General features: G+C 36.6%; 2 protein-coding genes across 3 annotated transcripts; one reads left to right on the top strand and one right to left on the bottom strand.

The window, feature by feature from the left end:
• Positions 1 to 390: 390 nt before the first annotated feature.
• Positions 391 to 18,308, bottom strand: LOC141443159 (uncharacterized). Of its 2 annotated transcripts, XM_074108368.1 has the most exons (6): positions 17,928 to 18,308; positions 17,144 to 17,300; positions 14,589 to 14,711; positions 14,017 to 14,238; positions 11,244 to 11,685; positions 5,426 to 8,866 (listed from the first exon to the last, which is right to left on the bottom strand). In XM_074108368.1, exons 1-6 carry the CDS (start codon positions 18,084 to 18,086, stop codon positions 7,945 to 7,947), a joined length of 2,025 nt encoding a protein of 674 aa, XP_073964469.1. In that variant the 5' UTR covers positions 18,087 to 18,308; the 3' UTR covers positions 5,426 to 7,944. The 2 variants fall into 2 exon arrangements, with proteins under 2 accessions (XP_073964470.1, XP_073964469.1); XM_074108369.1 differs by lacking the exons at positions 5,426 to 8,866; positions 11,244 to 11,685 and adding an exon at positions 391 to 4,508.
• A 119-nt stretch (positions 18,309 to 18,427) lies between these two features.
• Positions 18,428 to 22,675, top strand: LOC141443165 (uncharacterized). The gene is made up of 3 exons (XM_074108376.1): positions 18,428 to 18,692; positions 21,173 to 21,356; positions 22,231 to 22,675. Exons 1-3 carry the CDS (start codon positions 18,549 to 18,551, stop codon positions 22,449 to 22,451), a joined length of 549 nt encoding a protein of 182 aa, XP_073964477.1. The 5' UTR covers positions 18,428 to 18,548; the 3' UTR covers positions 22,452 to 22,675.
• The last annotated feature ends 274 nt before the right edge of the window (positions 22,676 to 22,949 follow it).

Raw genomic sequence — 22,949 nt, forward strand, 5'->3', positions numbered from 1 at the left:
TATATTACTTTTATTTTTTTACATTTTGTAAAACGTACATCAATCAATGTGCTGTCAGTTTTAGTATTGTATTGCATACATTGAAAATTAGATTTAATCTGTATGAAAAAAAAAACAGTGGTTGTTTTAAAAAGGTTGCATTTAAAGCCCCATGTTATGTTAAATGACATCCTGTATAAGTAGCGTGGCGCCATAACAAATCGATTCCCACTGAGTGACGTCAGTGACATCTTGTATGTCAGAGATTGATTGCGTACACTAGCTGTGATGTTGCATTTTAAAATATGTAGTACGAGGCCCCTTATGAAAAGGTTGCTTACATTGGCTCATTTTTTCATCATATTATGCAGTATCGGGCACATATACATTATAAACAAGTTTTGTGAAAAATAAACTACATTTCTAATGCCATCCTTTTTGTTAACTGTAAATACTTCCATTGTCATCCCTATATATCCGTATCAAATTTCAAGTCAATGCAATGCCATTAAGACATTGAATAGTTTCATTCTGCGGAGACGATCCTGGCCGGACTACCAGAAGATTATTGTGTTGTCACCGGATTTACATAAGCGCCAAATTTCTGCTCAATCGGGTACCAGGAAATAGTCGAAAAATGGTTTTGGAACCGCTACTTTCAAAGATACTGCAATCCTGCGTAACTAATAAATTGATAAAACCGCGTATCTGACTACTACAGGTAAAATTAACAGGAGGATTTATCTTTTTGTTTATAATATTATAGCAGCCGCGAAATCCTACTTTTGTAGATTACGCGGCATTAACCATTTTGGTTACGCGGTGTAGCAGTATAATCTGTTTGTACATTGGTATGTTTATAACAACGTTCCAAGTTATATAAAAGCTTGTAAAAAGAGATCAGTACATATAACGGATAAAGCAAACATTTCCATTTTTATTTAACACATTCACGCTGTCATAATTAATTATACATAAATTTTGAACGCACATGTGCGTCGGTGGCACCTGTGCAAGTTAGGTGGCAGTAAATGCGTTAATATCATACATACTCGTATAGGTAGCGCCACTAGAGCTGAGTCACGCATACAAGAATTTGTGATTTTGACATTTACTAATTAATGAGGGTTTTCACTGAGGCGAAATATCGTTAGATGGCGTTAGTATCGTGAGGTCCGTTCGCGAGGTTCGTTTGCTTGCGATTGGCTAATTTAGTTATTTAACCAATTACGAGCAAACGTCAAACGGACTTTAGGTTCAACTCTCGTGGCACTACATTTAGATCATGTTTCTATAATAATAATTTCAATTTAAAGCTAATAAAATGCACTCTTAGAAATAATTTATAGTTAAATATAAATTAAGTAGCAGCATTCAAATCAAATGTTACATTATAAATTAACTTATAAATTTAGATGTTAGTGAACACGTCTAAACAGGATGACAGCGTTATGCAGAAAAATTAAATAACCATAACCATGTCTTTAATGGATAACGATTTTATTTTCGGGCGATTTTTGACATTTTTTATAACTTCGATTGACATGGTGTTCCATACATTTTGAATCAAAAGTTCGGATGAAATGAAAACCCACAAAATTGAAGACTAAATTTCTTACAATAAATAAATACCTAATAAAACTATCACTGTTATGGCTGCCTTCTGCATAACGCGGTCCAATAAATCTGAACTTACGCTTTCCACTCTTAAATTCGACAGTAAAGAAAAGAAGTACAGTCAATCTCAAAAGTAGATGAAATCCTTAGTACTTAGCGAAGACCCAGATTTCTTCAGCATTTCTTTTCTGGTTTTTACAATGTGTTCTGTATTTAAGTAAAACAATTATTAACGGCCAACTATAAAATAAAATAAAAAAAATTAGAACGCAAAATTTTCTGAACTTCGGATAGTGATACTTTGACATTGTGGCTAATTCGAAACATATTACAACTGTCCCAAATTAAATGGTATTGTTCTTTATATGACCAAGTACTAAAGTGTTAAGCTACTTTTAAGCTTGACTGTATAAAATATAATAAATATCCAGAGCTGAGCACAAGACCGTTAATCATTAATTAACGAAGTTAACATTTCGACTAATGGATTCACTATAGAAATCGTTAACTGACTAGTTACAGATCAAGTAAATAAAATGTCTTTGGGTCAATCAACTTTTTCTTGTTTGTTATTCTGTCCCGTCGTCCAAGAGACAACAGTGACAGAGTTTTTTAAAAAAACTGCTTTGATATATCGCACCTTTAAAATTAAAGTGAAACAATTTTATATATTCACATTTCCAAAATGAACTTTAAATAAAACACAATCTGGTTGAATTTTAAAATGAAAAAAAAAATCGAATTCTTTCGTTTTAGTTTTAAAGGGACATATTATGCTTAGGAGATAGTCTATAAAATAATGAGCTTGTAACTATGACAAAAAATTATACTCGATGAATTTTAACCACAGAAAATATATAGAAACTCGTGGTTTTAAACAGTTGGCCAGGGGACGTAACCATGGCAACGGGGTACAAGAAAACGTTGATCGACCCCTTTCCATCGTATTTTGTCGGCAAAGTTCGTATTTATCTTGCCTTTTTAATTAGAATCACTTAACTTCAGTAAGCTAGTTAGGAAAGCAAGACAAATACGAATTTTACGACAAAATACGATGGTAAAACATGATTCACTAGATTTGTAACATTCCTCAAATATATTAATATATTAATGACCTCGATATTTTCTTTAGAGCCAGCCACTGAGAACTGTTCTCAGCTTTTCATACCGCGGACCAATGGAATAATTCCTAGTAGTCTACATTTTCAATAGTCCTCACCCGGGTAAATATAGCGTTTATGCAGCGTTTTTTCGTCATTACCGTTTTGGAAAGTATTATTTAAAATAGATGATGTTCAGGGTTAATTTTTTATGAAAACTAAGACAACACTGATGCTATCTGGCGTGATCAGTATTCTTGCCAGTTGCCCTTATGTTGTGCTAATAAGCGTGGGCTGGTTTAACCACGCGTTTAACAAAACGGTCGAAACACTCGTTTTTTTTTCTTAAAACTGACCGTGATTGACCCCTATCTCACCTGATGTTAAGTGCAGATGAGGCCAAAGGAGTATCTCACTGGTTCCGTAACAGCCTATTCACTCTAGCCTTGAAGAGCCCTAGATTGAAGTTATTTATCCGGAAATACAGACGACGGGAGCGAATTCCATTCCTTAGCAGTTCGCATTATGAAAGATGAAGCAAACCGCTCCGTGCGAGCTAACGGAACACTAATTACACCCAATATTCACCCAGTGTGGCCGAACTATTGGGATTATTTCCTGCTTGGGTAAGAAGGTTGCAGTGAGAAAAAAGTGACGCGGAAAACTTTGATAAGTCCTAAAATATTACATCTATTTAAAAATAGCATTGCTCAACATCACACTCAGGATGGTGGCTCTTTATATGTGATTTCAAACTGGCGTTCTGTATGAACGCCTGCCCGCACAGATGGCATCTATACCTCCTATCATTTGTATGGGTCCTTATATGATACTGTAAAGATTTGAGCCTAGGATAGCTCTTATCACAGTACTCGCATCTGAAATTCCTTTCCCCTGTATGTGTAGCCATGTGCTCTTTCAAACGAGAAGGCAAATAAAAGCGTTGATCACAATACTCGCACTGATGCTTCAAGACCTTCTGATGATTCCGCCGCTGATGTTCGGTCAGAGTTTTTTGCCTATTGTAAATTTTGTCACACAGGTTGCATGGGTACGTTCGCTTTTGGCCGTGCGCTTCTGTCAAATGCCTGTTTTTCAAAGCGTAAGACATGAAACACTCGTCGCAACGCGGGCACCGTATTATAGCCTTCTTCTTGTGTACTATGTCTACATGCATGTCCTTATAATGGTTAGATTTAAATACTTTACCGCATACTTCGCAGGTGTGCCGTTCGTCGTCCTTGTGTCTTTTGAGATGCGCGTCGAGACGTGGTTTTTCCAGGAAACACATACCGCACATATCACAAGTAAAATTGCTGAAATGCTCCACCATATGGGTGTTAAGAGCGTTGAAATCTTCGAACACATTACTACACATAACACACACCAAATCGTTCCAGGTAAGTTTGTACAGCAGCATCTTATCCGGTGCTTCGAAATATATCTTCTTTCCGTGTATTTGGTCTATATGTTGTTTGAAGGTGCCTAGGTCTTCAATTTTCGTTGTGCACAGTCTACAGTCGATTCTAGTTATATCGATTTTGGGCATCTTTTTGTAGCCCATTAGCAGTTGGAAAGGTTTCGTGTCATGGGATACAGTGTGGGCTCTTAAATCTTCTGGTTTCGCGTAATAGTCTTTGCAGTAGAAGCAGTAATAGTTATTCCTTCTGTTCTTGAAGGGGCATACGTACGAGTATTCTATGATGGTGAGCAGGTTTTCTTCGGACATGCAGTCGAGATCTCTGTCGTATGTGTTCTTCTTTTCGATCGGCGGTTTTTTTATTGCTTTCGGGGTCTTCTTAGACGAGGTACCTGTAAACAAGTCATTTATTAGTTATTTAAGTATTTTGGACTAGGACAGGCCAATATTATTGGAGTGACCAAAGCGTTCAGACTCCGGTGGTTTGGACACGTACGAAGGTTGGGAGAGGATCGAGCCGTGAAGAGAGCGTTCTTGGGATGACTAAGCGGACAGAGACCGGTTGGTCGTCCCAGGTACTGCTGGAGAGCGAGCTCCGGAGAGATTTTTTGGATTTCAGGGCAAAGGCTGGCTAGAGCTGGCCCAAGATGGTAATTAATAATAAAATAAGTTCTAGACAAATAGTGACTTGAAAGTCAAGTCGACTCCATATTTTGTATAGTCGTCCTAATATTGTAGTTGGTATTAACCCCTTGCATCCTATGGCATGCATTGAGTAGGCAAGGTAGCAGGGTAGGCAGTGCTTCTGCTACCAACTGCCTATCAATGGCGTGGCGTGAAAATTTTCGGTAGACAACTCGGAGCCAAAAAATACACTAACTTAAAGCGGTGAGTGAAAGGGAAAAGGAGAGATGTTGGCGAGTGATGAAAATTTAGTTAATTTTTACGGGGCCACGCCACTGCTGCCTACCGTGGAACCGACTCGACTTATCATGCAGTGCGCTCAGTTTACGATGTAACATTCGTTACCCCTAGCGAAACAGTTTTACCTGTTTGGGGTTCCGAATCAATTATCTATTCGTACGTTGATGCCTATACATTTAACAGCTTCAGGGGGGCTACTACGAAATTCAAAGTTCGTATCGTAAGTATTAAATAATATAAGCGTCAGCACCGTAGTAGTAGTATTGGGCCAAATTCATTCAAGTTTGTTTAAGAACGTCATTGCAAAGGACCGAATAATATTGAGCTGTTTATGTTTTCAAAGCATCGATGGAAACTAGTGAATAAAAAGACAAAATAATTTATTATGACATATTGTATTAATCAAATATATAGTTAATGATCATTTATACATCAAACTCAAACTCACAACATTTATTGACAACAAAAACACACTACATCACAACAAAAACACAGTAAAAAAATAAATAGGAGAAGAGAGAAAAATTCGAGACGTTGTGCTGTAGTGTGATGCCAAAAGGAAAAGGAATGAAACATTCACCTAGAATACAACGATAATAACAATTTCAAGGCACTTGAATTACCTTCTCACAGAACACGTACAAGGGTCAATTAACTTTTTAGTATTGCCATGGTAATGTCTCTTGAGTAACTTATTAAAAGTATGATTTTATGGGGTACAAATCCACTAAAAGTGTAACAGTTTTAAGCAATTGTCTCACCGCCGGCGAGGAAACGATTGGCTATCGACTATTTTCTCGCTCAAGAAACGAACAAAAGATATAATAAGCTCCTGTGTGAGTAAAAGAGACACATATATTAATAGTTGATCGCTGGCGGTTCACACTGCCGGCGAGAACTCGCTCTTACATCATTTGTCGAGCTATAAAACTAGCTCAACGATACTCGCTCAGCGCTGTTAGCTTGGCGGCCGCCCGGCTCGAGCGAGTAGAGCGAGTAATCGCCCGTCGTGCTCGAACACTCGCTTTTCACTGCTCGCCCACTCGTTTCTAGTTACTCGCTCTGCTCGCTTCTCGCTCATCGTCGGCAGTGGGACAAGTGCCTTAAGGCAACTCCTTCATGGCTCATCTAAGCTAATAGTACACATTGCAAACATTTTTCTAGCAAAGTGTATCACTGATGTCTCCTGAGTTACGGGACAGGATAACATAGTACACTAAAACGTTCATTGACCCACAAGTTTTGTTTAAATAATAAAGAAGATAATAGGTAAGATATACAACACAGGCCAAAAGTATGGAAACAAGAATTATATTGCAATAGAAAACTGTGATTTTTGATTTTATTTGTGATTCAAAAACAAAAGAGTAAAAATAAGAATAGAACATTTAAAATTAAATAGAGAGCTAAAATTCTTCAAAAATATTGTAAATTCACGATTCGTAGGAGAGACAATTAAAAAGGTCGATTTGTAACTTCTCCCAAATCTATATATTTTTTAACTCTTTAACTATATATTATTCGGATGTTTTAATACTTTGGGTGTAGTATTAATCTTTTGAGGCTGTCTAAAATAAGTTTTGCGTTACCAATACACAATAATAATAATGGAAACATTAAATATTAAGAACAACAACTTTGTTTCCATGCTTTTGGCCTACACAGCTGGCAGCTGATAGAAAATCACCGCCATCCATGGAAACCCGTAACATAAGTGGAATTACGGGTATCCATGGGTCGTTTTGACTTAAGCCCCATTTATACAATGCGAGAACTTGCATGCAATCACTACATTGAGGTCTTTGTTTGATCAACTGAATTCATTGTCCCTCAATAGTCCGTAATGTAACCCAACTCGCATGAAAATTCTTGCATCGTCTAAATAGGGCTATCGAGAGTTTGTTCCGACCACAACTGGGCACCGTTAATCAAACAGTTTTAACTTCGTTAATCGCAAATTCGTTGAAGTTAACTTCGTTAAATGTTAAAGCGTTACATTTAGAGGATTTAACGGGAATTTAACGTTGGTCGTTGATCCCTTAACACGTGACAGATTGCAATTAACTAAAATTACGTATGAAGTAACGTAGAAAAGTTAAGTTATTTACTAAAGTCAATTAATTAATTAACTTTAGTAATTCAACATGTAACTATTTGAATTGTCAGGTTAGTGCGTTAATTATAAATATTGTAAGAAATATGTTTGGAATTGTAAGTCTTTATGTTTGTTTGTATTTATGTTGTTTCATAGTTTTGTAATTAATTACTAAGGTTGCTCGGTTGTGTCCACTTTTATATTATCTTAGTTTCTAATTACAATTTAATGTAATTCTATAAAATGAAATGATATTGTTTATGATGAGAAATAAAATGCTATCATCATATTTGCTCGTAAGAAATGTAGGCTAACTTCACTGTAACCCCTAAATAAAATTAAGTGCATTAACTAACTAAATGTAAACAAACTCCAGCTGCCAAATTCGGCACATTCAAGGATTTTACACAATTTACTTATCAATAATTGTAATACAAACTAATGTTTTTTTTAATACAGAAATGTAAATGTTTAATGGGATATATAAGATACCAATTGACATTGTATTGTTAACACGTTTACGTAGTTAATTACCTAAACCTTTCAAGTATTGTTTTGATCTTTCCACAGACATATATCACACGGATTTTCACATAGGTACAATGAGCAACAAAGATATGAAATACAGCCAAAGTGCAAAAAATATGTATACACGACCTTAATGTCCAGGCAATAAAGTCCTGTCTACATATTTTTGGCACTTCAAACGTATACAGATTTTTCAACAACACCGACGCTACTGCGTACACCGTTTTCCCCTTTGCTCCCTGAGCTCACATTTGAAAAAGAGCTTTCATAAAAGATCGAAACTATTCGGATCGTTCCTGACTTGATTCAATTTCAGCACCCGACACGTCCCTTCCAACCAAACGTGTATCACTAGTATCACTACTAAAATACTCAGAAAAAACCTCTCTCATCTTCAACGCGGCATCCGTCGCTCTTCTATTACTAGGCCTTAAAGGCACCAATGCTTTCACACCCTTCTTACCTTTCTTAGCGACACCATCTTTCACCCCCAAATCACCATGTCTACTCCTTACATAATTATGCAAACAGCAAACCGCTCGCATCATATGCAAGCTAGTATCAAGGCTAGAATCCATAGGGTGTTGAAATATCCTCCAATTAGACATAAGCATATCAAAGACTCTATCGACAGTTCGACCGACGCGAACACGTTCATTAAAACACTTACTTGCCGGGTCTTTTAAAGCCTTAAGCTTAGGATATTCGCACAGCATATAAGTTTTCAATGGCAACCCATCGCTCCCTATCAAAACATGCGGGGCATATCTATTTGTATAAGGCAACAGTTTATCTGGCAGCAATTTCTTATTGCACAGAAAGTCTTTATAGAACGACGTGCGCTCAAATATATCCTTTTCATCCATTTTCCCGTAATTACCTACGTCAATCAAAATCAGATTGCCGAAAGGGTCCGCTATAGCTATGAAAACTGCAGATGAATTCAAACCGCTATCTTTCTCAGCTCTTCTGGCTATGAGATGTCTACCGCCCAAGCTGCCTATGCAGTTTGGTAAATTCCATGTATTTCGGAAGCCTTCCTCGCACCGCGACCACGTTTCTTCCGTGGGTATCGGCATAACTATGGGCTGTAGGATGTCCCATATGGCTTTGCAGACTTGTACAATTATTTGGCCGGCTGTGGAGCGCCCTATACCGTGGTACAGTCCCAGTAAACGGACCGATTCGCCGGTTTTCAGATATCTGAAAACGGAAAAAATATTAGCGATAAAAATCCCACTATATTATAAAAGCGAAAGTTTGTGAGTACCTAGAGCTTACCTAATCTGAAATGACGCGTCCCACCACCGCATAAAGCGCCCGGTTGTTTTATGCGATAACGCAATGCGTTTCGAGCACATGAATTTGCATCAGATAATTTAATTACGGCGGCAAACGCATGGCTGGTAAATTAGCTTTCGTGGATTGTGATTGGTTAGATTAGATGTGCGTCAAACGCACAGCAGGTGCGTATGGTTGCAGGTGGTAGGACCTTGTGCAAGGTCCGTCCGGATTGCTACCACCATCTTGCGCGCTAATCCTGCCGTGAAGCAGCTGTGCTTGCACTGTTGTGTTTCGGCGTGGAGAGTAAGACAGCCGGTGAAATTACTGGCACTTGAGGTATCCCATCTTAGGCCTCTAGGTTGGCAACGCATCTGCAATCCCATTGGTGTTGCAGGTGTCTATGGGCGGTGGTGATCTCTACCATCAGGAGACCCACTTGCTCGTTTGCCATCCAGACGAATTAAAAAAAAAACGCATTGCGTTTATCGCACAAAACTACTGAGCGCTTAAATTTACGCACATTAGCAAATTTAAAATACGGGCGGCATACACACGTTGACTAGGCAGATCTATAAGACGAGCGTGCATGGGAACGTTGGAAGAGGAAGGCCTAGAGTCTATCACGATCAAATCGAGGACTTTCTGAAGAAAGGTCGGGTCAAGAGTAGATACTCTCAACCGACGTGCATGCATGAAAAGATTGATGAATGTGGAAGGATGTAGTCTCTGCCTACCCCGTTGAGAAAGAGGCGTGATTTTATGTATGTATGTATACACACCGACGCTTGAAAGGAGAAATTGACTAAGCAACATTTTTCAAAAAAAAAATGTCGCTTAGTCAATTTCTCCTTTCAAGCTTCGACACATAAATGTCATTGTTATTGGTCATTTAGTTCCCCGTTATTATGAGGTGGTTATTGTAAGATTTGCTGTCTAAATTCTTAGTCATACACAATCTCAACTGATTTAGTTGAGGGAAGCGTAATTTTTTTTTAGCTTTGATAAGCTCTACCTGTTTGTTACTCCTACACGCTAAAAACAACTGGATGTCTGTACACACACATTACACACCGTAATCAACTAGGAACCCTTATAGCTTCGTAATGTCTGTCCGTCTGCGGCTGAGCTCAGAGACCATTAGTACTATAAAGCTGTAATTTGGCATGAATATACATAAGTCATAGCCTAGCAGTGGTAAAATAAAATGATAAATTAGGGTTACCTCCTACACAAATTTTAGGGAATGATTAAAATTATTATTTTTATTTATTTAAGAGAATATGTTCGGAAATATTCACTCCGAAAGTTTAAAAACTTTTGAACCGCACGTCTAAAAAATATGAAAAAAATCACGGAAGTTAAGCTTAGTAAAAACTTTGTAGGAAAATTATTTTCAACTTAATCAGTTGAGCAGTTTTAACTTGATTCCGCCTATTGCGAAGGTCCCGTGTCAGTGTGATGGCCCGACATGCTCTTGACCGGTTTTTTTCAATAATAATGACAGCGGGATTTTGACATTAACTCATTCATTCTGCGTTTATGCATTTAGTTTTTAATGTAGCTGTGTGTGTGGCTCTACCTATACCAAATTACACCCAGAGATGGGCAAAATGTAGATTAACCTATTCAATCGCGATTAACGATTAAAAATGACGATTGATTAATCATAATCGTAAGATTTTCGATTAATTTAGTCACGATTCAATTAATCGTCGATTAACAACGAGCGACTAAATTTTTAATCAATTAACATAAAATGAAAAATTGTTTATTCAGTATCTTACTCAATTAAGCGGATTACAGGTTGGTGCCTCTTTTTAAGTAGGTATAAGATCCCTGTGTCAAGAGACACCGCTCCTCTATCGAGTGTAACATTTACATGCACAATGTGTTACAATTAATTAATTAGATTAATTTTCGTCACATCATACTATAATGATTTTCCAAGTGAACAACACGTGACAAAACATATTTAATTTTTGTAACGTGGGTGTTCCATTTTTTTAATCGAGATTTAATCGTGAAATTTAGTCGATATAATGACGATTGATCAATCGTTATTCGAATACTCCATCGATTAATTTAATCGCGACTAAATTAACAGTGACTAATTATTAGACGATTGATTGTTCAATCGATTGATTAGTTCATTAAAAAATTAAACGATTAATGCCCGTCTCTGATTACACCCAAATCAGTTCAGCATTTAAGAGTGAAGAGGTAACAGACAGACGGAGTTACTTTCGCATGTTCGATTGTAGTGGAAAAGATTATTAGTAGAAACTTGAATAATTACCTTAAACAAATCGCCAACCTCTGCCTCGCTTCAATAAATCTCTTAGAGAACGCGCGCTCCTTCCTCTCTAAAGACGCTTTCAAAATACCGAACAACTCATCAAATGATTCCTTAGACATATTATAATGTTTAAAATACAGCTCTTCACTTAATTCCAATTCTTCACATAACATATCATATCCGGTCTTTCCCTCAGGACGGATAACTACATTCTTTTTTTTCTTTGGTTTTGGTACTGTAGTTTCTACGACGTGTGTACCAATTTCTGCACTGGTAATAGTTTCTGTTATGATCTCAGTTTCTGAGCTTGTCTCTACCTTTATAATCATGTGTACTTCTGGCTCACTGATTTCTCTGCTGATTGCATTCGATGCGTCCTCTTGATGCGTCAAATTGAAATTTTCTACTTTTTCTGAACTGTCAGTTTCTGTGTTGCCAGTTTCTGCGAAGTAAATGGGTCAATCAACTTTTTAGTGTACATTGATGCCATGGTAACGTCGTCTCCTGGGTTACTCAATAAATGTATTATTTTATGGGGTACAAATCCACTAAAAGTTAGAAGTTGTGACAGTTTTAAGGCAATTTCTTCATAGCTCTATACATTGAAATCATTTTTCTATCAAAGTGTATCACTGATGTCTCCAGAGTAACGGGACAACACAACATACACTAAATAGTTGATTGACCCAAATTCTTCTTTCACATGATGAACTGTTAAAAACTATTTGTTTGACGACTGTATAGCCCAGTCGTTAGAGAACTAGACTATGAAGCTTACGGTCTCCGGTTCGATCCCTGGCCGGGCAGATCTAATATATAAAATTCTCGGGTCACAATGTTTGTGAACAAACTCCCGAATTGACCGATTTTTATGATTTTTTTGTGTATACTAGGTAGGTCTGAGAATAGGACGTAATATTTTTCATATTTGTACGCGGACGGAGTCGCGGTCAACAGCTAGTATTTTTATTTATTTATTTATTTCCATTGTTAAGTCATGTACATAGCAATTAAGGTGTTACAGAATATAAAAGTTAGACCATGACGCCTGTAAGGCACACAATGTTGTCTTAAAAGTAAGAAACTATATGTCTTAATTTACATTCACAAAATTATGAAAATCTTTAATTTATTTAATTATTGTCGTCATTTTTAAAATAGCAAATAAGTTTATAATTAATAATTACAAGATTAGATATTTAACTAAAAATTAATTTAATAAAGTAACAATACATTTTTTTTTTTTTTTATGAAAAATATGAATGTGTATTCTCGAGTCTTGTGTGTTTAATATATCTATTTGAGTACTTACATATCTATCTATTTAAATATGTCTATCCGTTGCCTAATACGCATAACATAAGCTTTACTTACTTTGGAACTAGGTCAATTGGTGCCAAGTAAAAATAAATAATAAATATCATGGGACACTTAACTTGACACCAATTGACCTAGTCTCAAACTTGTACTATGGATACTAGGCAACAAGTAATCGTACTTATATAGACATATACATACATAAATACATATTAAACATCCAAGCAAGACCCGAGAACAAACATTCGGATTATCATACAAATATCTGCCCCGGCCGGGAATCGGGCCCAGGACCTCAAGCTTCATAGTCAAATTCTCTGACTACTTGGCCATCCGGTTGTCAAGTGTCTTGTTATATTTATTTTATATATTTGTGCAGAAATGTTTTATTGTGTCAATTTTTTTTTCATCCTGAAACAATCTTTCATAACAAGTCGTCCTAATGATTTCACTTTTAAAAAGATAAAAGCCAAAAAAAAACATTCAATGGTACGGCCAAAAAACGTTGGCACAGTGGACAGTAGACACATTTGACGTACATCACATCTATAAATATAATTAGGTAGTATCGTGGGTAAAAAAAATATTGTTCTATTTATTCCGTCTGAATAGATAGATAGATAGAAACTTTATTCCTCATAACAAAATAACATGGCTCTATACACGTATTTGATAAAAACAAAGGAATAAACGTTAAGAAGAGAAAAGAATAGCAAAAAATATTGGACAAGAGAAAAAAAAAACATGTCCAATTTTTTTTTACTCTTACTGCCAGACTAATTACAGTCTGACGATAGCGACACGACTTATAATTAATATCAAATGTAAAGACCAAGAACAAAGTCCCAACATGATCTTTTAAACTTACCAAAATAACACTGGTTATAATGACCACTCATGTTTAACAAACAAATATTGCCATTCTTTTGATGCTGTTGTAAATGGTTTTGACTGTATATATTAGTGATGTAACGAATGTCATTTTTTGAACATTCGCGAAGGCGAATGCGAATGCGAATATCTACTACCGACATTCGCGAATGCGAATATTCAGTTTTTCGTTTTGGCGCCAAATTGTCTATGGCAGTCTCGTTCGAACGAAGTGCGTTCCGTTTGTACTTTGTTCGGAGAATTACCCAGTTTATACGAACGCATCGCAAATTAAATAATACCAAATGATTAAGTGAAGACTGATAATGTGATTACGAGATTAAGTTATTTTTTTGTACAAAAAAACATAAGAAAAGAATGTATTTTGATTTTATTAACCTATCTATTATCTAATAATTGTATTTTTTTTCTGATATTGATATTCGCAAAACATTCGCAGAAATTTTGCGAATGCGAATATGCAAAAATATGCGAATATGCGAATATTCGTTACATCACTAGTATATATATTTGCAGGAATCTGTTTGTCAGTGGGTAAGAAGATTACTTTAAGAGGCACACATACCTGCTTTCTGTTTCTTAGCAGCTTTGCCCGTCTTCTTCTTGGCTCCATTGGCTTTGGTTTTGGACTCTTTGGCCTTCCGCTTCATCTTCTTCTTGATAGGCTCGTCGGAGTCGCTGGAACTGTCCCCGTGGAAGTCCAAGGAGTCTTCGCTCTTGAGCTCGTCTTCTTTGACGGGTGGGGGCTCCTCTGGTTTAGGCACTTCTTTTTTGAGGGGTTTATTGTCTGAAAGATTTGAAATTTTATTTCAAAAAGTCAATTGATGCCGTCAGTCGACGATAGATTGGTATTGGTTGAAGTCTACCTAGGTGGAGCCTACTACACCAATCAATCGACGTAGAACAGTAGCATCGATCGGCTATCGATCAATTGTTTATTGACCGGTATTCGTCGATCAGCGATACCTACCACACCAATCAATCGACGTAGAACAGTAGCATCGATCGGCTGTCGATAAATCGTTTATCGACCGGTATCCATCAATCAGCCAAACCTACTACACCAATAAATCGATGTCGCTCGATGATCGATCGATTGGTGTGGTAAACCCTAACATTCCTAATCGCTGGAATTACCGTCGGCATCGTCGTCGCTGTAAACGGGACAGGGGTCGTCGCGGTCGTCGAGAGAGTTGTGATCGCTGTTGTAGTCTTTCGGCTCAGTCTTTAGCTCCAGGTCGAACTTCTTCAGTCTGGTCTCTGGAAAAACAAATGTTTAGTTTTTTTTTTTGTTGAGGTAAGTACTTTTTTTTAAATAAACGACTTCAGTCCAATGGGACAATTTTTCCAGCGTCAAAGTTGAGAGCTACAAATGATTCTGAGTCAAGATTTTTTTATAAACAAAGTTCGGCGCTGTGTTGTCAAATGACTGGTAGGTTTATAGTTCGAGATACCTACAACAACAAAATGGTTAACTTCATTTATTAGACATACATATACTAGTTAGAACAAAGAAAACATATAACAAGGAATTTTTAGGTACTTATGAAGCCAGTTAACCCTTTTCCAGGCCCCGCGAATTTAGATGTGCTACCACAAAATAAATTATAGTTTTATGTTGTTTACCCATGAAAGATTAATTTAAAGGCGAATAATATTTTAACGAATTCAAATGATTTTGTACCATGTTGTATATTTAGTAAGGTCAAATATTTGTGTATGTGATTGCTATATGCATTATGCCAGGAAAAGGGTTAAAGTTCGGCGTTGACCTCTCGCCGTGCAACACTTTTTAGCATAGTAAAAGAGAAGAAGTAGCTCCACTCCGACCCTTTAGGAGACTTAACTGCCTAATCCGGCGCGGACGCTTAGGGTTGTCGATGTCTATTTTAGATTAATTACCTACCGGCAAATAATTTTAGTACGAAAGTTAAGTTAAAATTGTATAATGTCTGTGTCCAGAGAAACCAGACAGATTCCATGCCGTTATATTATTATTATTATACTAAACTTAAAAATGTTATTTTAAATTCGCCGGAACGGTGATGGCGACTGTATACATACTACTCATGTTTACCTACACATAATACTATAACTATATTGTTTATAGATAGGTAGCTATCTATTATTTTTTATGTGTCCTTGCACGAAACTATTACACTACATCATATCATATCATATACCACTAATTTACAACTATACCTAATACAAAAAATACGTAAGTACGAGTACGCGAACATAAAAGGTGATCATCTCGCGAAGCGAGCGCAAGACGAGCGAGCTAAAATCAAAACGTAAGGCGCCGACGGCGCTGCCTTGACTAAAGAAAACTTCATCCTCCTTAAATTATCAGTGTGTGCGTGCGGCGGGTGCGTGCGTACCGGCGCCAACCGGCGCGTACACATTTAAACCGCGCGATACTTTTGTTCGTAGTGAGCCTACTTGTCCTCTTTTACTATGCTTTTTAGCACGTCGTGACGTCACGCAATTTCCACTCCCAACTATGACGCGCTTCATCTTTGTAATTTTTTGATTGAAAAATAAAAATATGCGTCCAACATTTTCTGATAATTGAACTGACAGACTAAACAGAATATTTTTTTATAACCCCGGAACTACTTAATACGGTATTTGACTATTTCTTATATGTTTTATAAATTAAAACTTCACAATGCCTGTTATCGAATAGAGAAACAATTTTTAATCTACCTTTACAAATAACAGTTATAAAGGTTTGAAATTCAAGATTAGACAGAGAAAGACATACTGGCATGTGACGACACACGTAAGTAGCGCCATACTTGCTACATAGAAAAAAGCGTTTGAGAAAGAGAGGTACATAGATTTTTCAAAAAAAATCATTATAAATCCAATTTTCAATCGATTTAAGTTTTCTCTTCTCTAAACACTGTCTAGATATCTATATTTTCATAATGATATATAAGACATGGCAAATTCAGTTGTCAAATACCGTACTACAGGATTTATTCATGTTCTATTTCCCTTATATTGAACAACATTGGTAGTGGTTAGGACAACATATAAAAAATTTAAAACCAGCCATTTTGTTTGCGATTTTAATGTGCTAAAGACGCCTATTATTTAAGTCTGACTACCTCAAGAAACTTGGAGAAACAAAGAAAGATGGGAGGGGCAAGCGCTTTGTTTACTTATGTTGACAAGGAAAGGGGAATACAAAATACAAATCTTTGCTACTTTCCTGCCATTTCCCTCTGATAAAAAAAAGAATTTGTAAATAAGTCTCATGTTGTTGTCAGTGTACCATTGATAACATAATATGTTACTTGTCATAAGTTTCCTGTCTATTCCTCCGTCTAAATAAAAAAAATATATAAACCCAACAGTCTCTTCATGTGTGTAATGTCTACTCTACATTGACATTGGCAACATAATATCTAAGATTGTTTTTTTGGAATCTTTTTGTATTTTTTATTTCAATTTCAAATTTTTCGTTACTTTTACGGTCATCCCGTAAAACCTATATCGAAAACACAAACTCACCTCACTCCTCCTCACTGGTCTTATTTTTCTGGTTTTTCTGTGCATCTATATTTCAGTTTGTGTTTTCAACATAATATCTAGTTAAAACACCAAGGGTAACCATAAAAAATACTAAAATAGTGCATTATGTATACTTGAATGGCCAAAGAATTTTGAATAACGAGATTCACCATCTTTTTCTTCTTCATCATGGTGCTCCAGCTTGGCTTGGAGAAACAGCTCCTCGCACTGCAGCACCTGGTGTCTAAAGGCGATGGCTTCCCGGAGACGGACCACACATGTTGCACACACTCCGGAGTCTCGTTCATTGTCGTCCACATGGGATAGCTGTAAGTATTCAAGTTCACAACTGTTATTGTAGGTCAGTCAACATTTTTTTACTCCACATTTCAAATCTGCAATCATGTCACGTTAAAATATAGGAATAAAGAAAACCTCTCTGTCTGTTCTCGCGATAATCAGATAGTTGGATTTTATGCTTAGGGTAATTAGGGTAGAGTAACAAAGATACCTAAATTGCAAAGAATGAGTTTTCAATAATGAAGAATTGGAAGGGCAACTACATTGATATAAGATTTAAATTAAAGTAGACATCATTAGTCTTAATTAAATTAGTTTGAATAATCCACTGTCACACACAGCTAGTTTCTGTAGTTTTTTAATCGTTCGAGTTAATTCATTAATTCTAAGGACGTCATTAAACTTAATGAATGAAGAAAATTTTTCTTCATTCATTAAGTTTTTCGTACTAAAAATCGTTTGACAATTTTTTTTGTTTTATTTTTAACTAACATTTTAATTGAGTTTAAACAAATATTTTACAGTTAAAATACAGATTACGATTGTTTTACCTTTTCCAAAAGCAGAAAAATCAAACATTTAAGACTGTAACTGCTCTAAAAAATAAACAAAAACAATACAACTATATAGGAAGTATAGCATGGCTCAACTCACCAATATACCGTAGCAATCCATGACCATATCGGCATAAATCTCTTTTTTGCCCATCCAAGTGTATTCAGCAGTTAAGATTCTACATTTTTTTATAGCTCTACAGCATCTACACAAGGCTGGGTCCACAATAGGCCCGTTATTCTTTGGGCCACTCATCATTAACTTTTCACTGCTATCTCACTCTTAAATACATTAAAATCCGCCCGGAGACGCTTCAAATTATTCCTTATACTATTATTTTACATGACTTAGGCTTATGTCCACTTAAATACTATTTAAAATCATTATGAAGCGATTAAAACTACAGATTCTGAGCCGAAAGCTTCCCTTAGCACGCCAAAATGTCAATAACCAAGCGCGTTTCGTTATTGCTTTGCTTCGCTTCCGTGTGTGAAATGAAAAGTGATGTGCGATTGTATGTAGTTCTCTGCTAAATCAATCGATTGCGTTTCCACGACGCGTTTCGACGGTTTCGGTTTCGTTCGACCAAAGCGATGTCGTTACACTCTGTGGTTTTAAAAAATTAAACAAAAATGGCGTTCGTTTGACTTCTCAACTTTTCGTGGACTTTTCGCTTGTTCGAATGCATTGCTTTTGAGATTATTTTATAAAATAAAGAGAATGGAAGTAGAAGACAGTAAATATTTTGGTATTTGCAAGTGTTGTCTTCGAGATGGTTGTTTTAGAAGTATGTGGGTTGAATATGAGGTTGATGGAGTTGTCCAAAATTATGGTGAAATGCTCAATGAGTGCTTTGATTTGTGTGTAAGTATTTTCTTGTTTCGGACTAGTTTTCCCGGTACAATTTAATTTTGTGTTCGTGGGACTGGTTTTGATTTTGTGTCTAAAGTTCTTTTGCAAGAACTCGGATTCTTGGTTATGTTTTTGTTGTAATAAGGTAGGTGTAGATTGTAGTTAATTGATAGTCTAATAGGTACAATTATATACTGCCTTTTACATTGCCAGCGGAACACGTGTGATATGTGCAAGATAGCTATGTCTGTACGACACATGTTTTTATGACAAACCCAGCCTCCTCCACTTCCACAAATTATCATGATATAGGTATACATAATATGTGAATGATTTTCATCAGGTGAACTGCCTGCTGCCTGCTCCTTTCCTCCAGCAGTAGCTCTAAATTGTAATAGAATAAATTATATATTTGTTGCCAATTACATATCTATACTAATATTATATTATGAATGCGAAAGTTTGTATAGTTGGATGTTTGTTACTCTTTCACGCAAAAACTACTGAACGGATTTGCTTGCAATTTGGCATACGGGTAATATATATCCTGGATTGACATATAGGCTACTTTTTATCCCGAAATAATGTATGGTTCCTGTGGGATCAAAAAAGATTTAAAGCTACATACCAATTTTTCGCGAGCGAAGCCACGGGCAAAAGCTAGTACACAATACTTTTTAAATTTTAAGGTGCCAATCTCCGGTTGTGGTTCCATATCTCAACATTTTGGCTGTATCTTTAAGTAAGATGTTATTGCACACCTTCACAGACCTATATCAATCTGTGCATACCTTGTTGTTACTTTGTTTATGGGGATCAACTTTTTTAGTGTTGTTATTCGGTCCCGTAACCCAGGAGACATCAGCGATACACTTTGTTAGAAAAATGTTGGCGATGCACACTATTAGAACGCTTAGGAGATGGGCCATAAAGAAATTGCCTTAAAACTGACACAATTAAATCATAAGTAACTCAAGAGCATAGGTGTATATAGAGGGGGGGGCCGGGTAGGTCTTGCCCACCCCAGTATGGTCTAGTGCCCGCCCCATGATGTTGGCCTACTGATTTGATATTCTATAATATAATACTGATATCTTCACACAAAAATCCAGGCCTGGCCTCCTATGAAAAATAACCCTAGATACGCCAATGCTCAAGAGACGTTACCATGGCAACCTACACTAAAAAACTGATTGACCCTTGTATGCCAAATAAACATTTATTAGTATTATTTGAACTATCAGGCAGGCAGTTGGAAGCAACTGAAAGGTGCATGTATCTCTAGCTATTCTTTGGTCTTTCTTTACTTACCAATAAGGCCCTGTATTAATTGGTGCCCAGAGGCCTTTGCCATGTTCACTAAAGAAACTGTCAGAAATACTGGAAATAACACAACAGCGTTTGCAGTGGACAAGAAGAATTTTAATAACAACTAGTGTTTACCCGTGGCTTCGCACACGTAAATCATTAGATCCAGCAGCTGAATTGAAATTCCAGAATATTGAAAAATTCCCGTGGTTTTCTTTAACGTTTCACTAAAAACAGGTTGTTGTTTCGAGTTTTTATCCCTATCCTACGGGAATATTGGAATAAAAAGTAGCCTATGTTTTATTCCAGATGTTCAGCTATATACATACCAAATTTCATCCAAATCCGTCCAGCCGTTTCAGCGTGGAGTAACAAACATACTCACTCACTCACTCACAAACTCGCATTTATAATATTAGTAGGATAGTAGGATGACAAGAAGCGGTATACCTTCACTTGACCGAATTTCATTTGCCCGAATTTCATGTGCTATAATATTCAACCGCCATAATATTGTTTCTTATAAATTCATTTTCACTACTCAATGTTTACCATTAATCAAATGACAGAATCTTTGTTTCCTATAATATTAATTTCAATAATTTAATTTTTCATAATCATTGTAAGACATAAGTATCACATGCCATAATATCATTTGCCATCCATGTAAATGGTGAGTGTCGACACTATATAATACTGATAAATCCCATACGTCCGGTCAAACAAGCCTTTGAATTAGGAAAAAAATTATCACATAGATTAGGTTAGGTTAGAATTGCGACTTTTGATTTGTGCGAGCGAGCGAAGCGAGCGAGCAAGACGCTTCGGAGCAGAAGCGACTCGGATAGGTTAGGTTAACACTATTTAGTATGGCGTTTGAATATTCTATTAAATAATATTATTGCACTTAATAATATGGAAAACAATATGTATTGCATTCGTATCATTATGGCATCTAATTTTCGGGAAAATAAGAATATATCAAATAAATTTTCTAGTAAACGAAACATTCGGGCAAATGAAGTTTCGGGCATATGAACTTTGGCAAATGAAATTATGGCATATAACTTTCGGGCAAACAATAGATAACCGACAAGAAGCAGTTCAAGGGTCCAAGATGTTATTCCTTTAACAAATATGGTCATAAGAGCCCTGACTCTAATACTAAATTAACTTAATTGCAGTGGCAGCAGCCTGACAATAGTCATTTGGAGCAGATCTGCGACGTGTGCGCATCACACACCAGGAAGACATACATATTCCGCCGCCTCATACTCCAGAGTCAGGATCGGTTGAACGGAGTGGTCCGGCTCGATGAAGAATCCATAGATATTCAAGATACAAAGCAGATATACGCTGAGGATATCTGTACGTACTTTATGAATTTCAACAATACTTATTTAGAAGGGTGAATTAACTTTTTCTTGTGTTCTTTTGTCTCATAGACAACATACAACATACAACACAACACAACATGGACTATGTAATTGTCCGAAAAAAGAGTAATTATTATTATTATAGTCCAAGAGACGAAACTGGCAGTTTCTTAAAAAAAACTACTTATTATGTTTTTGGTGAAATTCAGGATGTGATTACTTAGCCTACATAGTCAGTTAATTATGGGTAATATATGCTACTAATGTGCTTAGGAGATAGGCTATAAAATAATGGGCTTGTACCACAAAAAAACATATCTCATGGTTTTAAAGAGTTAGGGGACATAACCATGGCAACGAGGTACAAGAAAAAGTTGATCAACACAAACCTTTTGTAAATAATAATAATAATAAACATATTTATTCAATAGTTTGCTTACAAGTTATTAGGTAGGTACATAACAAATAAGAAGTACAATCAAACTATCAAAAGGGAAAGCGACTCAGCTTATGCCTGCGCCTTGCAGAACAGTCCCTTGGCTAACAGACGCTGTTTTCCAACTATTCCCACCCCATCCTCGACACAGGCAGCTTTTGCTCAATTCTTTTTAACCTCTTCACTGCCAGTCATCTAGTCGTGACAGCCAATGGAATGCCTCCCACGCCACGGCCTTTTATACATGACCAACATTCAACTCGAAATTAATTCTTCTGCAATGGAATTATAAATCAAGTTGGTTTGTTGCTGGTTTTCCTCTGGCATACAGAGCATGTCACTTCATTTATTTTGTGGCGGTGTAGAGGTTAAAAAGTTTACATCATTCATGGTTTATATTAAAGCATTTATAAAATTGTACCTTTAACAGCAGAAGACTTTAAGCCCGTGGTAAAGACAGAAGCCTCAGAGTTAGACTCAGAAGACCATCAATATGAAATCGAGACCCTTGAATATTTGGATCCGGAACCAGAATCATATGAGGAAGTGGAGTACTTGGAGCTCGAGGTTGAAAAACTGGAGAATATTGAGGGTGAGAATAGTCATACTTTTGCGTGGTTAGAATTTTCGCAAATTAATAGCCTAATTTAGCTTTTAGGGTCTATGCTAGATGACGCGGTTTGCGCGGAGCGGGTGGCCGCCTGTTGAACAACAGTATGAGCAGCGCTAACTGCGCGCGTCGCGTGCGTACGATTGTACTTGCACCCGCGCCAGCTAGTGAAGGTCCATACGGTGGAATTCCTCAAAGTGTCCTCGAGACAGTTACTATTTTTAACCCCCGACGGAAAAAGAGGGGAACTGTGAATTTTTCCGGGATAGAAAGTAGCCTATGTTACATCTCTATGCCAAAAATCACGTCGATCCGTCATTCAGTTTCGACGTGAAAGACGGACAAACTCTGCTTGAGAGGCGATAGGTCAAACCACTAAGCCACAAAGACATCAAAACCAAATTGCCAAACCCAAAAATATGGGTCAAGCGTGGCAGCTCTAAGTATACTTTTGATAAGCCTATCTGGGTTATACCGAATATTAGATAAATTTTATTACTGAAGTAAGATATACTGAGTATTGAGTACTAAATCTTTAG

The sequence above is a fragment of the Choristoneura fumiferana genome, chromosome 26 (genome assembly GCF_025370935.1).
Source record: "Choristoneura fumiferana chromosome 26, NRCan_CFum_1, whole genome shotgun sequence".
Taxonomy (NCBI): domain Eukaryota; kingdom Metazoa; phylum Arthropoda; class Insecta; order Lepidoptera; family Tortricidae; genus Choristoneura; species Choristoneura fumiferana.